Here is a 22,033-nt window from a genome sequence, read left to right on the forward strand (position 1 = left end):
TTCCATGGAGCACATCCCTGGCTGCAAGCAGGGATACTTCCTCAGAGCACAGAGCTGAGGGTGCTATTTGTCATCAGCAAATGTATGCTGCAAAGGAGGAAAAACCATGGTTTTCCTTCTCCTTCAGCTCTCTCTGTGCCTCCTGCTTTATGCATGGAAGGCAGGGAGTGAAATGTGCCTTCTGCCACCACAGAGGTGGAAGCAAACCACTTGTGTTTTGTTACTTGGGCCTGGTCTGTGTGGTGCTGGGGGGAACAGAAAGACACAGAAATTCAGTTAGACGTAAAACACCCTTGAACTTCACATGACCACCAGGATATATTGATGGACAGCAAACTGCCATTAAGAGAGAAGCAGGGTACCAGTGTCCACTGGGCCACTCAGGGCTTTTTGACTGTTCCAGCACATTTGGCATGTTGCAAAGTCCCAGTCAAGCACTCTTGCCTGCGGGGTCAACACTAGAAGTCCTTAGATCATGGAGGCTGAGTTCTTGCTCAGTATGTTTTCTTACAGTTGGCTTTATTCTTAAACATGCTGTTGTTTGTCTTCTGGTGGAAGAGAAGGGGGTAGCAATGATACAGTGGACTCTCAGAGAGTAGTAGGACATAAACCATGCTAGGGAAATGATTCTTGGCTTTGCCAGCTGTGTTTGTTTTCCTGAGAAAAATTAAGTTAATATTATTAGAAAAGGCTTGAAGTCTTCGCCTTGTCTTAAACTACACTGTGTTCTTGTTTTCTTCTGGAACCTTTTCCCTGCCTCTGTAGTGAAATGAGAGAAGTAGAATTTGTCGGATGAAATAATTCATGAAAGGAACTGAAGATAACTGCATGTTTTTTCGTTTTTCATTTCACCTGTGTTTTGAAAACAGGGCATGGACTGAGCAGCTGTACCCTGTGCCTGGATGATCCAGGGAAGTTAGCTCCATGCTTAGCCCACTTCAAAATGAAGCTTCCCAAGTTCTTGGCTGTGCAAAGACAACTAGGTTGCTTGTAACTAGATTTCTCTGTGTGTGCCTTCTCTTGATAAACTTTAGGGCCAAAAGTTACAGAGCTGATTAACTAAGTTCTCTTGCAAGTAAGTTATCTTCCCTAGCAAGCAGTCTGGCTTGTTGCAAAAAAAGTTTTCTGCCAATTTAGTTTTGGTACCCAGAGGCTTGAGCAAGTCTTAATGAGTACCTGCAAAAAGCAGTTACTTAACCCCTTGGAAAATTGCCTTGTAAGGCATTACAGTTTATATTATTCCAAAGAATGAGGAAAATCCTGCAATATGTCTAGGTTCTCATGTGTCAGGAAAAATGAACACTACTGTCTGACCCTACAAGGCACATCATGGAGAACCTTGAGAGTTGCAAGTCCCAAATTTTAGGAGTGCAAAGGGGCTTTTTCTCCACACCCCCCCCCCCCCAGCTCTGTAATGGAAGTTGCTGGGAAGAGATGGGATTTTAAAAATTGTAGTCTAAATGTGCTTTCCACAAAACAAGCAGAAAGCCATACATACTTCACTGAATGTTCATTTATATTTTTCAAGAAAAGAGACAAAAAAGGGAAACTTTAGGCTGTCTTTTGGTCCTGTGAAATACAAGGACTCTTGTAATGTAATCTCCGTTGGATCTTCTGGTTGCTAGATTTGAGCTTTTCTGCTCTTACTTTTCCTTCATGTATACAGAATTAAGGACTTTTTTGCACTTTGAAAGCAGAGCAAAACAAAAAACCTACAGCTTTTCTGGAATGCTAACAAAGTCCCATGTTTCTTCTCTTTGTTTTTTCCTATCTTGTTTACTGTGCTCTCTGTTGATTCTCTCCTTGTTTTCTTCAAGGTCTCAGCGCATGTCTGTTTCTAAGAGCCTCCCCTCCTGAGTTTAGTTGAGACTCTGAATGTTGAACTTTGTATTAAATCTCTCCCTGATACTTTGTCTACATGAAACAGAGCCACAATTTCTTCTTGCTTCCTGGCCCAGACAAGAATCCTTCATGCTGATTGACATTTGCTTGTGGCAAAAGACTGCCTCTGACCTTCTGCAGTGTATATCAAGTCCTGTATCACAGCCTAGATTGGTGAAACCTGCTATGTTCCCTATATTTAGAAAAACACTTACTTTATCAGTGAAAAAAAGCTGGCTTAGCTTGGAAACATCAGACTTTGATGTATGCTTCAATTTTCTCCATCTTCCTCTTTATCTTTTACAGCTTCTTTTTTTTTTTAAGGTTTTGAGGTCAAACTAGTGATGTGGAATTGCTTCAGAACAGTTTTTTCTAATATATTGCTGCTGCACTGCTTTACTTTAGGCACGTCCTCTCTCCTCCCTCCTCTCCCCACCCTTCTCAGCAGTTCTGTTATCAATTTTTGATGCCAAAACTTGCTGTTTATGTGCTGAACCTTTGAGAAACTAATTGTTAAGGGTGGCTGTTTCCTGGGCCTCTGCCTCCTCCCTGTCTCCCAACTTGAGCATACACAGCCTTTTGTATATTTATTCATTCTGTCCTGTAATTTACATTCAGCAATTGGTTAACATCGTTCCGCCTTGCATTTGTGTCTGTGTTCTACTTAATCCTTTGTATTGCAAATAGAGGTTATAAGATATTTTAGTGAATGGTTTCAGTCAAGGTTTCAGTCTTTTTATGTGCAGCTGCTATCATACCCCCAGGATCAGGGACTCAGACCTCCCTGACCCAGTCTGACGGGGTGAGTATGGTATGTATTGTGTTGCATTTCATTATATTAGGTTTCTAATCCATGTGATTAAGTTGTCTATCTGCAAAGCCCTGATAACATGCAAGTAGCCCCTTTCTAGTTCAGATATCTAGAAATTCAGCATGCTTCATCAGCTTGTTACCAGTGGCTTTGACTTCGGATGCGCATAATTTGCTGTTAACAAATGGTGCAGATCAGCTTCTGTTGACAACTTAATCTAAAGCATGGTGACACTTCACAGTGGGCAGCTAAATAATTAAATTAGGGCTTTATTTCAGCAAATTAAGATTTTAGTTTGGCAAATAAAGGTTTACAAGATTTATACACACATTGAGTTTATAGTAACAGGATAGATATGCCCCAGAGCTCTGATGTCAATTCCCTGAGCAGCTGCACAAGACAGCTTACCTGGCCTTGTCCTTCTGTCTGCCTTGCCTCTGAAGTTCACTGTGAAAGAGTGCATGCTCTGTTATTAACTTGCTGCCTTTCCATGGGGCTCAAGCTGTATTTGGGGGTGTTGCCCCAAACCTAAACTGCTTGAACAACTGTAGATGTTATCCGTGAAGAATCTCCACAAAGAGGAACAGGTCACTGTGCTGGGGACACATCAGCCCTCACAGTTCTCTTTGATGCCAGGCTCTGAGCTGGCAGCTGCCTCCATGAAAACTGGTGGTTGTGAAAGCAGTGAGGAAGGAAGACACCCTGTACATCTGTCAGGAGGAGTCTTGAGCCTCCAGAGGACTTTTGCAATGGGAACTGAATTTCTTCTGGCATGGTCAGACTCAGGAGGTTTTAGATCCCTGGAGTAGTGAGCTTTGTGGGGTTTTCAGGGGAAGATCATAGCTAGTCTTAGAACAAGGTTATGAGTGCTCAGAAGCTTGATGTTGAGCCTGTTCCTGATGCCATGGCAACAGGACAATAAAGTCCCCTGCAATCCCCATCTTTCCTGTTGTAAAATGGATTAATGATACAGGCCTCTTTTTACACATCCTTTAAGATTACATGAAGGGTGGTTTAGCAGAGTCTGAGTCACAGGACTATAAATGTATGGCTGTATTGGATGCACAGGATTCTTACAGCAAAACATTCAAAAATGGGCTGAGGATCAGCATTCCCATAGAGGCCTGAGTCCTTCCGGGGACACTCTCCAATGAAATTCGAATCTTCCTTAAAAAACAGAGGTGTGGGAAAGGGGTTAGGTGAGTATAAGTGTGCATGTGAAATATGAACACTTTATGAGCAAGCTAGGTTAGGAGTGACAAATTCAGATAATTGGGACGGAGAGGAGTGCCTAAATAAATATCCTTGGTAGAAAACATGATGATATGTTACTGAGGAGCTCAGCTTCTGATGTCTCATAAACCCTTCAATGCATTGTTTCTTTTGTCACTTTATTTAAGGGTTTCATGATTTTTCCTTAATAAAGCCTTCTACTTCCTGATTCTTATTTCCACCCACTGGCTTCTCACTTGTCTCTTCCCAATGTCTTTTAAGCTCTTCTTCAAGGCCCAAGGGGTGGGTTTGTTGATTTTTATTGTGATGATGATTTGGTCTTTTCTTTCAAATCAGTGGCATTTTAAATGCCTTCAATGGCGAGAGTTTCCACAGAGACAACAAGCAGCTGCAGTGAATGATGTTACATAGATTCAGGGTGGAAGAAGAGAGCTTGAACATGAATTGCAGGGAGGACAGAGGGTTCTACTGAGGCTACAGTGAGTGAGAAGAGCCGGATTCTTCTTCAGGGCAGATGCCTCTATTAGAAAAAGCCATAGAGCTGGAGGTGGCAACACTGATGAACTGCCACAGAAGGAGCTTGATAGGAGATAGAGCATGAGAATAGGATGTGGGTCAGAGACCAGACACCAGGGGTTCATTTAGGACTTTCTGACAGTTATTTAGAGGGATGTGTAAGTGGAGAAATTAAAAATGAAGCATTCAAAATTGAAGCTGCTAAATACTTGGACTTTTCTGCCAAGACAACTGTTAGTTCAGGTGAGATGACATGGGAAAGTCAAGCGTCACCTCATCCATCCTCAGCATTTTTAACAGGACTTTCCTTGTTTGTTCTTTTTCTTTTTATTGGCTTGAACATTTAATTTGTCTAAGGTCTTTCTCACTGGAGGTAAAGATATGTTAAAATCTGGTCTCTGTTTTCTTGGACTCTGGAGTAGCTGAGAGAGTAGCAGGGAGTACAGCCTGCCCTCTTATACCTGGTCTAAGCTAGTATCTCTCCCAGTTACTTTCTGCTTATTGTTTTGTCTTCTAGGCACCTCCTTCTGCTCCTGAGACACAAGCTGAGAGTAGTCAGTAAAATGAGAAGTCAGGAGGCCTTTCCAGACATAGCTTCTGCTTCTTCTTTAAGGCCTCTTTTTGCAGCCAGACTATGTGACATGAGTGGCTGAGGGGAAAGATTGGCTTCGTGTAATTGCAATTAACCTTCATCCTTTCTGCTGGTGAGCAGCTGTAGGTCTGCTTCCCATGTGGCTTGCACTGTTCCCATCCTTTCTCAGCATATGCCAAGTTCTGCACTACAGTTCATGCCCAGGTTTTCTGGCCCATAGTGAGCACACCGAAAAAAAGCACTTTGCTGCAGAGCAGGATGACGCCACCTCCCATTACACCTGGGTGCCAAAGTCTGGAATAGACATGTCTTCTCCCATTCTTTCTCTCTGACATTATATCACAGATGTGAGCTGTATGACCCTGAAGAGCTGGGGCTGCTTGCCCTTCCCATGAAGCCTTTCAGAGCAATTTGTCTGCCTCTAAAAAGCTGGCAATCACATCCCTGCATTTTTGTGCTCTGGTCAGTTAGTTTAGCTGCTGTAGGTCATTGAACAAATCCATTGAACAGATGGATTCCTGAGGTACAAAAACCATCAGGGGACTGTCCAGCACTCCCCAGGCACACTGGCATTACAGCCTTTAAATCAATTACAGCCAACCCTTGCTCCAATAAACGTGAGTTGTAATCAGCCTGAAAGGGTCACATTTCGCCAGGCTGACTCATTGCTGCACATGGCTGTGATTTTCACAGAGCACAGCTTGGCAGAACTGTGAGAGAGGAGCTGCACCACAGTCAGAATGTGACAAAGGTTTCAGCCATGGCTTGCTCTGCTCTTCTCCAGGTTATGCAGGCCTCAGCAGCTGCATTTGGGCGGCCACCTTCTGTGCTACCAAATATTAAAAAAATGCAAGTGTTGAAACTTCTTTTCTTAATGGAAAGAAGTACCTTTGTATATAGGTACTTCCTAGAGATTGAAATAGTTTTATGTAGCTCGTGACTTTTTCCTGAAATGTCTTGGTTTTTGGCATGTAAGTACATGATAAAGAGCATGAACCAGACTGCCTGACACTTAAATTTCCTCTAATTATTGTAAAGGCTGGGTAATAATCCTTGCTGTACTCCCTGTAATTTGCACAGCACATCAGAAAGTTGCTATTTAAAGCAAGCTGTGCCAAAAAAAAAATTAAAATTTTGACAGAGTGCTGTATATAAAACAAGATTCTTCTCTGTCATAACTTCAGCTGTTTCACCAGGCTGAAAAGATACCCTCCTGCCTTTTTCCTTTGAACTTGCTTGTGCACTGACTAATGTAGGTTAGAAGTTCCTGATGGCTGTGGAAAACCGTGGACTTGAAATATTACCAGAGGGATAAAGGAAATAAAGGAGCAGTCTCTGTGCTCTCTTTTTAAGCACACTTAGCAAGATAAATGAGATGAAAACTGTCACATCATTGAAAAGGCAGGGGCCAGTCCTGCAGTCTAAAACCAGAGGAAGGCAGCCTCCTTCTTTGGCCACCACCAGCTTTTTAAATCCATGATCACATACCAGTTCATTAATAATAAATAAAAATAAACATGCATGAAGAATAGTAATACATTCAGGCTCCAGAATCATCTTCCTGTGTGATGCTCCTTGCTGACCTTGGGGAAGGATGGTGAGGAGCAGCTCTACAGTCCTGCAGCCCCTCCAGGCTGTTTCCCAAGGGAAGGGCGCTTCCCATCAGTACCCCAGCAAGGGATCTGTGCCACAGTGACACCAAACCATCTCTCTAACTGACTGGCACAGGCAAACCCCACTCAACACTTGTACAACAAGTCCATTTTAGTTACAATTGTCTGTTACTGTAGGTACATGCTGCATTATTTTGAGTCCCTCATATCTTTTGTGTCTCAGACTAGAGACATAAAAGATATGAGGGACTCAAAATCTGTTTTTTTAACTCAGTATAGATAAGCAGTGAAGATGTTACAATCATGGTGGTGCCACCTCTTAAGATCTTATCACAGCTTTCCTAAGATGATTTCCCTCGAGCTCCAGCTCTTGGCCATATTTAAATACATAACAACCTCAGATAATTTATAATTTAATGACTTCTGCTTACAGAGCTACAGAAGGGAGAAAGCAAAACTGCATGACCTCAATATCCCTACATCAGAAGTCAGTATTTATTTGTTCTATGTTTTTAAAACATAGAACAACCTTTAATCAACCTTAGTGATGAAAAGGGGAAGAGGAGAGCTGATTTAATCTTTCTGAACATTTGGGTTTGGTAATTTTGCAAACCTGCTGTTCTATACCTTTGGTGTGTAGGCATTACATGCATCTGAAAGATCCTCATATGTTCATAGCAGCTGTAGCAGGTATTGATAACGCTCAAGGGGAGTCAGTGAAGGATGTGACAACTGCAGTATTGATCAAGAGATGCTTCATAACTCGGGAAAAGTTCCTACATTCAAGTGAATAGTTCATCTCACAGGTTATGTGCTCCTGGTGACATGAGCTGAATTGCAGCTGTCTTCCAGAGCAAAGAAAGCATTGGGCTGCTTCCAAAAGTACATGCCAAATACCGCTAGGTCAGGATTGTAAATTTTCACCATAAAGGTGGCAAATAGTCAAAATCCAAAAGGTACTTAATGCTAGGTAGTTACGTTAGGTAAGAGAAGTTTTGTGTGTCAGCACTACACTGCTCTTTCAGGTGCAGAGATCCCATTTTTTTGTCACAGATTCATTATAAGTACATGACACGACTCTCATTATGTCTCTCCCTCTCAGATATAGTGTCATTATCTGAACCTGTTTGAATAATCACTATTTTTAACCTTTCTTCACAGGAGTGTTTGCATTTGGACTTTTTGCCACTGACATCTTTGTAAATGCTGGCCAGGTTGTGACTGGGAACTTGGCTCCCTACTTCCTGACCGTCTGCAAGCCCAACTACACTGGGAACGACTGCCGGGCCCACCACCAGTTCATCAACAACGGCAACATCTGCACGGGGGATGTAGAGGTGATTGAAAAGGCCAGGAGATCCTTTCCATCCAAACATGCTGCTCTGAGCATCTACTCAGCTTTATATGCCACGGTGGGTGCTAGTGATGACTGCTGACTCGCATGAGAGGTTTCTGTATTTTCTAGATGGGGCATTTTTCGTACGATGAATTTTTCGAGAAAAAGAGGGTTGTTTTGGGGGCAGCTTTTTTCTTTATCAATAGGGGAAGATCCCCTTCTCTCTCCATTTTACCAATCCTTGTATAAGTAAATGAAGTGCTCATTGATTTTGAGGCACTGCATGTGGAGGCATGAGGTCCTAAACTTGTCTTTGCTGCTGATCTTCTAATTCAATTTTCTCTTCTCCCTGCTCCTGTTTCATGAGCATTAAAATGAAGCTGATACTTAAACAGCTTCTGGGTTGCTACATTTATTTGTTCACATGCCATGCATTGTTGAACATTTAAAATTTAAATTGTGCCCTTTCAATAGAGATCTGAACTTAGGCTGAATTTTGCTTCCTTTGTTTAGGACCTGAAGTCACATTGCAATGAGGGTTCTAATAAAAGTCAGAATTTTGTTGTTATCACAGAGAAATGCTCCCCAGTTGCCACACTGACAAGGTGACACTGCCATGCAGACAGGAAGGAAATTATGAAGTCTGATGAAACAGATCAACTGCTCCTTTGAGTTGTCTGACTAAAGTTTCTGTGATTTTTAAAAACTGATCCAAGAATCTTACTAACAAAGCAGAAAACTTTGGTGGTTTTGCCATAAAGATCCAAAGACTTAACCTGGCTCTGATCTCAAAATGCATTAACCTAGGTGTTTTCTCTCCCTATAGCTTGACTCAGAGTAGTGTCAGAGTCTGTTTGTTGGTTATAAGTATGCAAGAAAAGCCTTAAAGTTATAAAGACAGGGTATTTACTGAGTATTTTGCCCAGTGCTCTTGGTAGCAGATAAATGAAGCACCACATTATTACTTCTAAAATTAAGAGTCCACCCACTGCTGTTTCAATATCCATCTGTTGGCGCTGCATATTGTGTGAATAATGATGGAGAAATAAACTGTAACTCCTTTGATCAGGATTTGCTGGGAAATGTTTGGAAAGCCTGTAACATTTTGTGCACATTACTTCTGAACAATGTGCAACCCTGTGTGAAATAAAGCCCACAATATACTCAGCATGGTTCTGGCAGCTGTTTGCACCATGATAAACTCTTAGGTGGAAGTTCCAGGGTCAGGCTTAGTCCTGGTTCTGTCCTAAGCTAATTACATCCTTTCGTGGACTTTCCCTGCCCAGCCTCCTTTGTTTCCTAGGAGGGCAAAATTTCTACAACAGGCTGACTTCTACAGCTGAAGGGTAACACTGTTTTTCTTCCTGAGCCTAAGCCCCAAGTAGTTTAGTATTTCTGAGCTCTAGTTTTCCAGGAGTATCTGCTGTGGGCCAGTACTCCTCTCATTGGAAGATGTCAGACCAGGACACGGAACTCTTTCTGAGCCATAAGGTCGTGAAAGTTTGCCATTAAAGCATTTCAGCCCACAGTCCAATTTCAGCCCAGTTCTCTGCCTGAAGTCACCTTTTAGAATTAGAAATGTGTTTTCTTGTCTTTTCTTTGTCTGTCAGCTGGGAATAACATGAGCATTACACAAGAAATTCATTGTTCGTATCCAGCTTTGCTTAATAACTGTGCTGTGCACAGATTTTTGAGAAGTCTCTTGCTGATTCTAATATGCATAATAATATGGCCTACTGAACATAAAACACAGGTTATTTGCTTAGTAATAGTCGTGTTTTGCATAAAGCTGAAGGATTGAGCCATGGAGCAAGAAAAATAGAACAGGTACAACATAAGGAGGCTGGAGAATGGTTCTCGTTTTATAAAATGTCTTATGAGATCTGGAAGTCTTCTCCCTTCACTGAACCTCAAATATCCTGTGCAGGTGTCTCACTTGTTCATTACTCTGCTACTGAAAACACTCCCACTGGTGTTGGCTTTGTGGGGTTTTGGTGTTTGTTTTTGGTTTTTTATAATCTGGGGTTTATATTTAATCAACTAGACTTTTCTTTGTCACCTTCTAAAGAAGCTGAGGAAAACCCAAAGCATCAGTTATGTGATCTCTGGAGGTGGAAATGAATCTTGTCTGCCTAAAGTAGGGGAAAGAGAAAAGGGCTAGCAGCCCTGGCTTCCATACTTATAATAAAATAAAAATGTCATCTAAAGACGTTTTATCAGTCTCCCAGAAGAGATGGCAGTCACTGTACCTAGTGCAAGCTGCTATGCACTCACATGAATTTAAGTTCCTTTTCTGATTAAAAAGAAATTGTTAGAAAAAGAGATCACCATTCCTGGTTCCAGCATGAATCCAGCTGATAGGATGTCAGTCCTGGTTTCAGCATCAATCCACCTGCTCAGCCCATGAGATGTCCAGGGTCCTGGGGGCACTGCTTGGGCTTGGAAGGATGCCTCTTTATGGGCAGGTTTCCTCACCCCAAGGATATGTTTCTCACTTTCTCTGTTAATTTATTATCATGTGCAGTCCGTTCTTCCAGTCTTTCTGGAAATGGGTGGAGGGCTTCAGGGGTCTTGGGTAGTTTTAATCCCACCCTCTAGTCCATGTCCATTTCCTGTGCTATGTTGTGGTTGTTTGTCACAGAAAAATGCCCTATCTCTGGCCCCTCTTCTCCAGCCAAAACTTGATATTTCTCATGGCCATGTTAATAACAACAATCCTTGGTTATTCCAAAACAATTCTTGTCTGTTATTTCCAACAGACCTTGGTTGGCTCCACAGCCATCCATTTATCAGTGTTTGAGACATACACATTACCCTCTTATCTTCTGGGAGTCAAGAGCAGAAAAAGATCTCACTTTGGGCCTTTGTTTAGATGACCCCAAGAGAGTGGGAATTTTCCATCATAGCCACAATTTCAGTCAGTAACTTCCTTTGAAGGTTTGCTGAAGAAAAATATGATAAGTTGCCAAGGCTGTTCATTAAAAAACAGGTGCTTGTTAGACACCTGTTAGATCTTGGGAACAGACAGTCTCTCTGATACTCTCAAAGTGGGCTTAGTCCAGGTGCAGTTTGTCAAGGCCGAGGCTTAATGAGCATTTTTCAGCTCATAGTGCAGCCACCACAATCCACCCCATGACTAAAATCAGCTTCTCTGGGTCTCTGCTCCTAGACATGAATCCTCCAAGTTTTGAAAATGCTGAATAGCAGAGGACACTACAGCAAATACCTGTTGCAACCCTGATCAATTCAAGGCCTTAGCACCATGAGCACCTGCACTGTCAAAGGCTCTGCTTCTCTTTTACTGCAGGAATCTCTATGGCAAAAGAAAACATTGGCCATAAAACTTCTAGGACATAGACTTTTGTAATACTGGTACGAAATTTTGAATTCTCTAAGGAAAATACACTGTCACAAATCTCCTCACTTTCTACTGAAGGGACAGGACAGATTTCTTCCACTCTGCCTTTCTCATTAAAGACAATGTGCTCTAAATACATGCATATATTTATATATACATATGAAAATGTATATGTCTATTTTAAACTTGCAGACAAAAAACCCTCCTTATCTATGATTTTGTCTCTCTGAAAAAGATGGGAGAGGAATCACATGGGATAAACGCTGCTATCACACACTGCATATTGCTAAATACATTGCTTGAGTCTACTGATAAGATCACAGCAAAAAAGCTGAACTGACAAATTTTATAGTTAAATCGTGTGTAGTTTATTTTTTATTATGTTGTAGGCATGATTTTATATTAATGTCTTTCCTCTTCTCTGGTTTCAACATTTAGAGTTTTGTAAATAAATTGACTCTATGGATGGCATTGTGGGAAATTTTCAAAAACACTTGCTGTATGTAGGAAACCAAATGTAAGTGGCTTTGACTGAGATTTTGGTCTCTTGCACAGAGCTCTGAAACCATGCTCTAAATGTGGGTAAACACTGTGGAAATAGTAAAAAAATATCTTGGCTTTTGGGCCTGGACAATAAAGATCAAGCTGCAGTGATTGGGAAGTGTGATCAGAGCAAAGAAGCTCTTCCAGTTATTTCTGAACATAGCGTGTGACTTAGGGATGAACTGGAGCCCACCTTCTGGGAAAACAGTTTGTCTTCTTTCAAACCCTCCTCACGAGGGTTTAACAGATCTCCCTCAGCAATCTGTTTGCATCGTTGATTATCCTCCTTGCTAAAAATGTTCTTTTTACTACAAGTTTACATTTTATTGCCGAGACGTGTGAAACTCCAATTACAGATACTCCCCATCTGTGACAAAGAGTGCCCTCCCATGTGGGTAACCCAAAGATCCAGCTTCATCTCATACCTGTAAGGAGACAAGCACGTGTGGGTTGTTCCCTGCAGCTGTGGTTCACAGCTGGAACAGCATGACTGCATTCTTACTTTAAAGAGGTGGTGGGTTTTCCTTGGGATGCTGCAAACAGCAGTGGTGCTTCGGTGGGGAGCAGGAAAGCAATCTGGCTCCCTATTGCTCGATTGAATTGAGTAGAAGGAGTGCATAGGGTGAAAGGATGGGTGATAATTATTCACGCAGTGGAAGTGATTTGATTTTTTTTTTCCTATTGTTTCCAAAGAACCTTAATGTGAATTTTGGTGATAGGCGCAGCTTAACCTGCCAGCCAAGGCTGGAGCAAGGTTGCCGCCTAGTGCTCACTGTTAGCTGTCATAAGGCATCTGCTGCAGTCAGGTTCAGGTGTGAAAAACAAAGCAAGCAGCAACATCTCAAATTAGCAAAGCTTTGGAAATCACGTGGACTTACATACTTGTTGTCTGAAAAGGATTTTAATGAATTGCTTTGCCATCAGGCTCAGTTTGCTTCATCTTTGTTATTTTGTGGCTCTGGCACTAATGACAGGCTGCTAACTGTGAGCCACATGTTTTTAACTCCGTCAGAATGTATTAAGAAAATTCCCAATAAACTCCCAGAATCATGTGGGGCTCGTTAAAAAATATTTGGAAACAGTGAAACTTCTTGCCCTGGAATTGCATTCTCAAAATACCTTTGTTTTGAAAGAAATCTCTTTCACACTGTGTTTCCTTTCATCTCGTAGGGGAAATGGCTGGAATGGTTTCTCTCAGTGTTCTCTGTTCCTTAAACTTAAAACCATCTAGGAAACTGGAGCAGTTAGTTCACAGATTCTAAGCACTCCATCTTATGCACATTACAGTTTCTGCAGGAGTATAAGCATGGACTCCTGAATCCCTTGGCAACATTTAGTTGTGTGCATTCAGAGTGTGTGTTTGCCACCATATGAACTGGTGCTTGCACAAAATCAGTGAAGCTGAGCCTGTGAATAACTGCTCAGAAAAGGTCCAGTATGTAAATGCAAGAGGATATTTCAGAACATTTAACAGTATTGGGTTTGTACTCCTAAAATTGTTCTCTGAATTATCTGAAACATCTTCCTCCATTTTCCAGTGCCTTTTTTTTTTTTAATGAAACAAGGGGTTTGTCACATCTTTGCTGATTTAGGATTTGTCCAGGTGGGAAAGAAAGATGCATTTCCGGTGGAACCCCTTTTTATTTTTGGTTTGCCCTTTCCCACAGATGTACATCACAAGCACAATTAAAACAAAGAGTAGCAGGCTAGCCAAGCCCGTGCTGTGTCTGGGAACCCTGTGCGCTGCCTTCCTCACTGGGCTAAATCGAGTGTCTGAGTATCGAAACCACTGTTCGGATGTGATTGCAGGCTTCATCCTGGGGAGTTCTGTAGCCTTGTTTCTGGTAAGTCCATCAGTCCTTCTGTGTTCCCTTTAAATATATCACAGTGAAAAAAAACCAACAAAAAAAACCCCAAAATAAATATTGTAATTACTTGTAGCCTGCAAGATCTAATTATAGCTCCATCTAATTAAAAGTATTATCAAAGAAAATCCTAATAAGAAATGAGGTTCATACTAATTGGTATGCATTTGGTAGCATTTGTACATTTTATATATTTCAATTATCTGAATTACTCTCCATGTTGTTACTTGATCTGTCCTGGAAACTGCAAAAGGTGGTGTAGATTTCAGTATCAAAAGGAGGGTATGCTTGAGATGCATTCTCTGTGTTGCAAAACCTCTCTGTGTGCCTTGAATTTGGCAAAAATGTGAGGTACAGGGTGTTTCTGGGGCTCTGAGCTGTGATCCTGGTTCTCCATTTTGTTTCGAACCATAAAAGAAGTGCAATAGAAGGGAAGGTCAGGATAAATTTCCTTGGAGATAAAACTACCTCCCTGTGCAGCTTTTAGAGACAAGCTGAAATTGTTGCCCCCTCACAAACATACTAAAGTATATCAAAGAATATATTCCTTCCCACAGAATCTAGGAAGAGCATCTCTCCAGACTCTGAGTGTAACTGGCTCTCCTGTGGGCTGTGTGGTTTAAATGTTTTGTTTGGTGAGACGTCTCTTGCTGAGGATTTACTCACACAGCAAGCAGTCCAGGTCACTCTCACTATTACCAAGAAATGTGCCTGGTTCCATTTAATCAAAATATGCTTCAAAACTATGCACTGCATAGCAACAGACACTTTATCCCTGTAATCAGCAGGGATTAGGTTTCAAAGATCCCTTAAATCTCAATTGTCCTGTCACTGATTTTTTTTTTTCGATTCTGTACTTGAAAAAGCATCAACAAACCTTCAAGCATCATTTATTCCTGTGCTCATTTCAGATAAAAAGATGTCTACAGCCTCTGACCTGAATCTCCTTGACTTTAATGTGAATAATTTGTCTGGTTCCTGCTGGGAAGGGCAGTTTAAATCTCACCCATGCAATTTAAGAGGCAGCTGCCCCATCCATCAGGCCAGGACAGTGTCTGTGTTCCCAATACCTGTTGGTGGCAATGACAGCCTGTCCCCAGCTGTATTTTGACCTTGCAGACCTTCTGGCACCCTGCAGGTGTCACAAGCTGAATTTCAGAGTGGTGGAAGGGGTCTCCCCAGAGGAATGCTGTCAGATCCCTGGCACAGATCCTGCTGGCACAGGACCCACCCACGCTGCAGCCTGCTTCTTGCTCGGGTCTATGGCAGTGAATGGGAACAGCCAGCAAGAAATCACTCCACCAGCAAACATGTCACCTCCTGTGTACCTTCTTTTTTCCATGTCCTCAAGCTACCCGCTGCTGTGCATGGTTGCTCTTTTACTGGCATCACCATCACCATATGGGTGCTGTTGAGTCTGGTCATGCATTAAGGGAAGGGTTTGTGGGTTAAACACCACAGCAGTGGTGCTGGAAGCATGCAGGAATGGTGCTAAATGGTGTCATCCAGATGTGAGGGAGGTTCAACCATCCACAGAGCTGTGTTCACTGTTTGGAAATGACAAAGAGTCTGAAGGGAGTATTTGGCTAGTAAAGGACATCATTTGGGTAGTCTGTGGTTCTGGGAGGATAAGGCATACATGGGGGTGTCTGCTGTGGCCAGTGTGAAATGTAAAAAGGCTGAGAACGGTCCATCACCGAGGCAATCCACCATGCCCAGCCATGCCAGTGACCACACTGCAGCCCAAGGCTGACACAGATGATGCTTTGAACCCAAACCCAGGTTAAATTCTTTCAGTTGTGCCCCAAGTGGTAATTCATTCCCCCTCCAGGTTTTTCCTGGGAAGGGAACACACTGACACACTCTGTTTTTTACCTGCATTGCACAGGGGATATGTGTTGTCCATAACTTTAAGGGCAGTCATGCAGCTCCTTCTAAACCGAAGCCTGAAGACCCACGAGGAATGCCACTAATGGCTTTTCCCAGGGTGGAAAGTCCTCTGGAGACACTGTGTGCACAGGTACTGTAAATCTCCTATCCAGACCATCACCAACGATATTTTCTCTTGCATCAAAGTAAAAAAGTAGTTTTTTACCTGACCACACATGGCTCATTTCAAGCCCATTGAACAGAGGGAATCTGCATCACAGCAGACTTTGTTTTGAGGCATTTATCCCTGAAACTATCAAACACTGTAGATTTTCTGCCCCCATACATGTTCAGAGCTAAAGAAGTAGGATTTGACTTGCCTCACAAACTTTTGCTTAGAAGAATAGAAAACTGGGAGAAAAGTAAAAATAATTCTGCCTATTTACATTCCAGAAAACTTTTTGGGATGTATGAAGGATTTACTCTTTCCTGAAGATAAACTACTCTGTCCTCAAAAATATTACAGAGATTAGGTTTTTTATCTTTATTACTGTTCAGTATCTTCTAGAATAGGCAGAAATCGTATACTTTTTTCTATCTCTAATTCATCAGAAGAAAAATTATTAGCATTCTTTCAAGCCTGCAAAAAAATAGTGGGAATATCAACATTGAGAGTATTTCTGTTAAAACTACTAATTTTAAATGGCTTGTGTTGGCATAACTGCATCTTACCCAATCCTTTGAAAACAGACAGGAAAATGGAAGCTGCCAGAAATTCTGGGAACAAGGATAAACGGTAGTTGATGAGTTATCTGAAATACACTGGTGTAATTTATTTGGTCTTTTAATTGTACTTCCTTTATTAGATGGCCGGTCACACATGATGTGGGGCAAGATCAAGAGTGACTTTTGTTAAACTCTTTGTGAAATAAACTGAATAGAGGAATTTAAAAAAATGGGGAAAATACTGCTGCTAATGTCTGGAAATACTTTGCTTAATTGAAGAGTCAATTTTGATTAGGCAAAGATTTACTGGAAGACTTTCCACTAAATCTGCAGAACTGTGTGCATTAAATGTTCTCTTGATGGGTTTATAGTTCAGAAACCAAGTGCTACTTATATATCCACATTGTGTTGTGTAGGGCTGAGCAGGTGAAAATATTCATGACCTGTGAGAAACATTTTGTCCAGTCAGCTGTTTATAGCTACTGGACTGTCAAGTGCAGGTAGGGACTGAAGTTTAACTGTTGGTGTCCACCAGAAATCAACAAGGTAATTTTCTTAAATTATAATTATTGACCATACATCTACAGTGCAGGTGTTATGAGTGAGGGTTTTTCCCACTGCTTTTTCTAATGAGTGAGGGTTTTTCCACACTAGTAGGGTATGTCAGTGCCAGACTGCTGTATACAAACATTCATGTGTTTGCCTTTTCCTCTCTGCAGAATCACTCTGCCTCTATGACTGAAGTGACCTGAGATGGAAGATCAGCAGACGAAGCTATTTTTTACTACCCTCCAGTAAAATACTCCAAAACACACAGTTACTAAATGTCTAACTGTGATGACCAGTATTATGTTATGTCTAGTTAGAGGCTAATGTTTTGTACTTTTTTTGTATGAGGAAGTGATGTAGCTTGCCCTGATTTTTTGTCAGCTTTAATATTATTATGCCAGACTTTAAAAGCAAAACAGAAAAAGAACAAAAAAACCCCTTTTCTTGTTTAAAGTGTGCACTGAGGAACTACATCTATGGAATTGTTGATGTTGTTATGTGATATTTGTACACAATTTTTTTTCTTCTCAGTTTTGAATTTATATATCTTGGGGGGAAAAAAATTCACTTTTACCTTTTCTTACCATAAGAAGTGCTGGGTCAGATTCTCATCTGAGTAAACTCAGCATGGATCTGAAGTAATTGCATACATTTAATTCATATTAAAATAACAGTGATCAGGAATCTAACCTGAATACTAGCAACAAGAAACAAAAATCCATCCTCGATTCAATGAGCTACTTAAGTGTTCCCTGGGAGTTAATGGACTTCAGTTCCCACCCAGTTCCCAGGCTAGAAGCATGTCCTTAAGCACCTCACTGAATCAAAGCCTGATTGTTCTGGTGTGGGTGATTGTGCCAGTTATTGAAGAATGACTAAAACAACATCCTCAGTCTGCAGTATAGACAGACTGGACGTCAAAATTTATCGTAGTAGCTGATAGCATGTGAGCTGACTATATCATCTCCCTAGATCCTCATTCCTCCCCGAGGCCCAGCTAAAGCTCCCAGTGAAACCTGGCTTCAGGAATTGACTATGGGGATATACAGCCACCACTGCGGGGCTGAGGCTGAGCTTTAAGTGTTGCATCATTTCATCATAGATTTGTGGGGTAACTAGTGACACTGGTGCAAAGGAAAAGTGGCACCACTCCTTCACCAGGGTGGCATTCCTTGGCACTTAAATTGGCATAGCCAAGAAGCCAGTTTTGCTGCCCAAAATATGTTTCTTTTCCTAAGGGGCTTTGACAAGCCAAGAAAAAAAAAAAAAAAAAGAAAGGAAAGACAAGAAAAGACAGAAAGAAAGAAAGACAGAAAGACAGACAGAAAGAAAGAAGCTGAGTCTGTAGTAGCAGTCTGCATTTCTTTTTGGAAATTCTGCCATACAGAATTTATATAAAAACTGCTATATTACAATTTAACAACTTTGTCTAAGCATTATAAAGACAACTAAGTGTGGTTTGGGGATGGGAAGAACAAAAAAAAAGCCCATTTACAATGGTTAGAACTAGGGCAAAGGCTTCATTAAATGATTTTTCACTGTTTCTAGGATTTTCCTGCATCTCATTCTTCTAGCATGGTGATAACTGCTGTGTGTCTCCTTTAAAGAATGGAGCCTCTGTACTTTTACTGGAATGTTTACCTCACATTTCCATGTTGGTTCTTCTTGGCTTTTTTTTTTTGTATATTTTTTCCAAAACAGAAGCAAAAAAAAAAAATTATTAAAAAGCAAACGTGAGCCAGTCTTTCATTTGCCTAGGACACAAAGAAAACCTGGAATGTCTGTGTCTGGTCATGTGGTGTTTCTTCCTTTTCCTGACTCTACTGATGTCTGCTTCTGGCTTAGGAATATAAGGATCAGACTGGGGCCATGCTTTCTGAGGCCATGAGGAGCCTTTGCTAAGTGTTCTGGGTTCCTCACTGCAGCTGTAATCAGAATTCCAAAGGGAACAATCTGTTCTGAGTCATTTTAATAAGAAATACCCTCCCAAGCTGGCTTTTTCACACTTTCTTCTGATCTTCACTACTGCTCTGGCCTAAAACAAAAGGGCAGGGCTTCTATTTATTTATTTATAATTCAATTCAACTGAAGTGACAAACTTTTAAAAGCCCAGGGATAAAGTGATTAAGCATCTAAAAGTCTTGCCCTTCCATGGCACAGGTGCTGTGTGTAAGACTTTGATGTCATTTCAGATTTCTGCTTCTTCAGTTTGTTACAAGCAGTTAAATGTTTTGCATCTCAAACACCCACATGTGATCCTCTTCCCTTGTACTTCCTGTGCTGATGGAAGCACGAGGTCTGCACCTCCAAGGGACTGGTATGTCTGAGACCAGGGAAATGGCAGTTTAACTCAACTCAGAAACAGGAAAACACGAGGCAAGCTGCTGTGAACTCCTTTCTTGCCTGTCCCAATTCCCAATCCAGTTTTTCACTCTGTTCTGATCACATTACATGAGCTATCAAAGTCACATCCTGGGAGAGACACAGAAAGGGGAATGAGTACAAAGTGCAGCTACAACTGGAAGTGTTTTCTCAGACAGTGTTAAAGATGAAGGAAGGAGGTGCAGCTATCTCTGGTTTTGATGGAAGGAGATAATTTCATGAAAAAGTAACTTCCAATTCACTGCTCCCGAACAGCCTCTGAAGCCAACAAGATGACAGAGTTAGACATTTGTCACACTGTGCCTTCCCATAAGCTACAGGGGAGGGATTTGTGAACATTCAGCCTTCCACGGTGATCAGTGAAACATCCCCAGGGCACTCACCCCAGTTCACCCCGTAGAGGAACATGTAGGTGCACACGTACACTATTCTGTAATTCTCCAAGAGTCAAAAGGAGAAAAGAAAGCATTTCTTAAATTTCTTCAGAGCTTTTGAAAAGAAAGCAACATTCAGAAGTTTCCTCAGTTAAGAAACGGAGCACTGTAACACACAAAAGCAGCAGTGCCTGAGTGTGCTTCATGCATCTGCACACTGAAAAAAAACAGGGGAGCAAGGGTTCAAGGCTTGGAGAGGTATAACCAGGACATTTCTGGACTCTTCCCAGAAAGATCACACAGACTCTCAACCTCATTGTAAACAACTTGTTTTATAGAAAACACTCATAAAGTACTACGCATTTCTCAGACTGCTTATTTTCTTGTCCTCCTGACTTCACTGGTTGCCTCCTCTGAATAAAAGCAGACCTGCATCATCACTTAGATTGGAAGGAAAACTAACACCCAAAGAACTTAAAAAACAGGGCCCTTAACAGACACTGGAGAATTCAACAAGATGCCTCAACAGCAGATGATTTTACAGTGCTGTTGGAGACTTCACTATTACTGAGTGATTTCAGTGAACTGAAATTCACAGATCTCACCCCAGTCAGAGGGCTCTGCTGCTGCCCTGCAGCACCAGCCAGGCACAGGGATGCTGCGCGGGGGGACTCACTGCTGCCAGATGATTTTCAGGTTCGGGGGCAGCTCTGCGGCCGCGAGTTCATCGATCTTGCTGCTGTCCCTCACGGGGGTGCGGTAGAAGCCCAGCACGTCCCCGGCACGGCGCATGCAGTGCAGTTGCGAGTTGGGGACAGCGTGTCCCAGCTCCGCCGCCAGCCGGGCCAGCAGGCGGTGCTTCAGCCGCTTATCCTGCAGCGGAGCCTGCTGCCAGTCCTCGGGAACGGAGGGCCCGAAGACCTCCCTGACGTGGGACTCGAGGCAGCTCTGCAGGTCCTCGGGCGGGACGTAGCTCTGGCAGCGGGGCAGGGGGTGCATCAGGCTGGGCTCGCTCCTCTCCTTCTCAGGAACTGCTCCGTCTGCTTCCACTTCTCTTTCCTCCTTCCTGCTGGCACCAGAACACATTCTCAGTCTCTGGCTACTCAAGACAAAGTCAGAGCATTTTTGTATTCGTGGTGTTTTAAACCACTCAATCCAGACACTCCACACATCCCATGGACTCATCAGGTCTGTTGGCCAGAAGTGCACAGGCCTTCCCCAAGTGCTGCTCCCCACACAGGCTGCCTCCGCAGAGCAATCACCCACCCACCTTCTATCATGGATCTGAGTGAAAACAGCATTTTAACAAGATTAGTTATTTTTTCTGTTACAGCTCCATTTCCTAATCAGCTGTGAATAAAAAGCATTTCAGAAAATAACCACTACTACAAAAGTAAATCAGTGCCCATATGTAAAAAAATCATTACTACTTTTTAAGTAAAAACTTTTGCCTTCTCATATACCCCAATCTAGTCAACAACCCATGCGTGGTTTCACGCAAAATGTTACAGAGGAACTGTTTTTCATTCCCCCGAAATCCCTCTCTTCCCACTCTTAACAAAAGCAGTAACAGCTCCAGCCCTGCACCACTGCACCCCCACCAGCAGTGCACCTCGGTGGGCGCTGCTTGCCCAGAGAACCTGTGGAGTCTCCTTCCCTAAGGACATTCCAAAGCCATGGACAAACCCTGAGGGCTTTGCTCAGGCGGTGCTGGGCTAAATGACCTCCAGAGAGCAACGGCCCGGTGCAGGGCCAGAAGGCCAGAAGCCACCCCCGGAAGCCACCCTGTGCCCTGCGGGTACCTGCGGCCGCCCCACAGCGCCCTGAGCCCCGCAGAGCCGAGCCCCGGTCCCTGCCGCGCCGCCACCCGCAGCGCCGCCATGCTGGGGGCGCGCCGGGCGCCTTCCTCGGCCACCGCGAGTGACGCATTTCTGCCGCGCCCCGCAGAGCCTCATGGGAAATGTAGTCCGTGCCCTCAAGCCAGCCCCCTCGCTGGGAAACGCAATGTGTGGAAATTTCCTTAGGAAAAGGCGTTCTTTGATGTTTGGTCTTTGTGTGCTTTCAAGCCTAATCGGCAAGCAGGGAGATTTTGTCCCTGTAACAGAAACTAGCCCACAAGCTGGAAGTGATGGCCGGGCCTTGGAAAGGCAGGTGACTTCTTGGCTGAATTGCCTTGTTGAGATGCCGGGCATGACAGGCTTCAGTGGCCTCAGACACAGGGCAGGTCAGCAAGGTTTGGTAAGAAGGATGCACCACTGATGGTGGACACAAAGAATGCAGAATTTATGGGCACAAGGACATTAGGCAGAACCCTCGAGAAAAGGAACAAACTGATAAAGCCAGCGCAGGAACTGTGCTGAATCAGCTCTGGCAGAGTAAAAGGCC

General features: G+C 42.7%; 2 protein-coding genes across 4 annotated transcripts in view; one reads left to right on the forward strand and one right to left on the reverse strand.

Annotated features, from left to right (window-relative positions):
• PLPPR1 (phospholipid phosphatase related 1) overlaps positions 1-18,435 on the forward strand; it is a 120,358-nt gene extending 101,923 nt beyond the window's left edge. For both annotated transcript variants that reach the window (XM_036403377.2, XM_036403375.2), the window contains 4 exons: positions 7,808-8,058; positions 13,551-13,727; positions 15,637-15,768; positions 17,063-18,435. In XM_036403377.2, coding sequence (XP_036259270.1) covers positions 7,808-8,058; positions 13,551-13,727; positions 15,637-15,768; positions 17,063-17,095 — 593 coding nt within the window. In that variant the 3' untranslated portion in view covers positions 17,096-18,435. The remainder of the gene's footprint in view (positions 1-7,807; positions 8,059-13,550; positions 13,728-15,636; positions 15,769-17,062) is intronic.
• Positions 18,436-19,961: 1,526 nt separating this feature from the next.
• LOC118699385 (39S ribosomal protein L50, mitochondrial-like) lies at positions 19,962-21,538 on the reverse strand. 2 transcript variants are annotated; one of them, XM_036403383.2, is made up of 2 exons: positions 21,451-21,538; positions 19,962-20,714 (listed from the first exon to the last, which is right to left on the reverse strand). In XM_036403383.2, the coding sequence occupies exons 1-2, from the start codon at positions 21,528-21,530 to the stop codon at positions 20,321-20,323; spliced, it is 474 nt and encodes a 157-aa protein (XP_036259276.1). In that variant the 5' UTR covers positions 21,531-21,538; the 3' UTR covers positions 19,962-20,320. The 2 variants fall into 2 exon arrangements, with proteins under 2 accessions (XP_036259276.1, XP_036259275.1); XM_036403382.2 differs by having other exon boundaries at positions 19,962-20,717; positions 21,451-21,537.
• Between the last annotated feature and the right edge of the window lie 495 nt (positions 21,539-22,033).

The sequence above is a fragment of the Molothrus ater genome, chromosome Z (genome assembly GCF_012460135.2).
Source record: "Molothrus ater isolate BHLD 08-10-18 breed brown headed cowbird chromosome Z, BPBGC_Mater_1.1, whole genome shotgun sequence".
Classification (NCBI taxonomy): domain Eukaryota; kingdom Metazoa; phylum Chordata; class Aves; order Passeriformes; family Icteridae; genus Molothrus; species Molothrus ater.

Excerpts from the sequence above, each read along its gene's own strand:
- LOC118699385 (XM_036403382.2), bottom strand. The coding sequence starts at position 21,530 with ATGGCGGCGCTGCGGGTGGCGGCGCGGCAGGGACCGGGGCTCGGCTCT. Across the intron at positions 20,718-21,450 it reads GCGCTGTGGGGCGGCCGCAG|CAGGAAGGAGGAAAGAGAAG; the intron begins GTACCCGCAGGG and ends TTCTGGTGCCAG.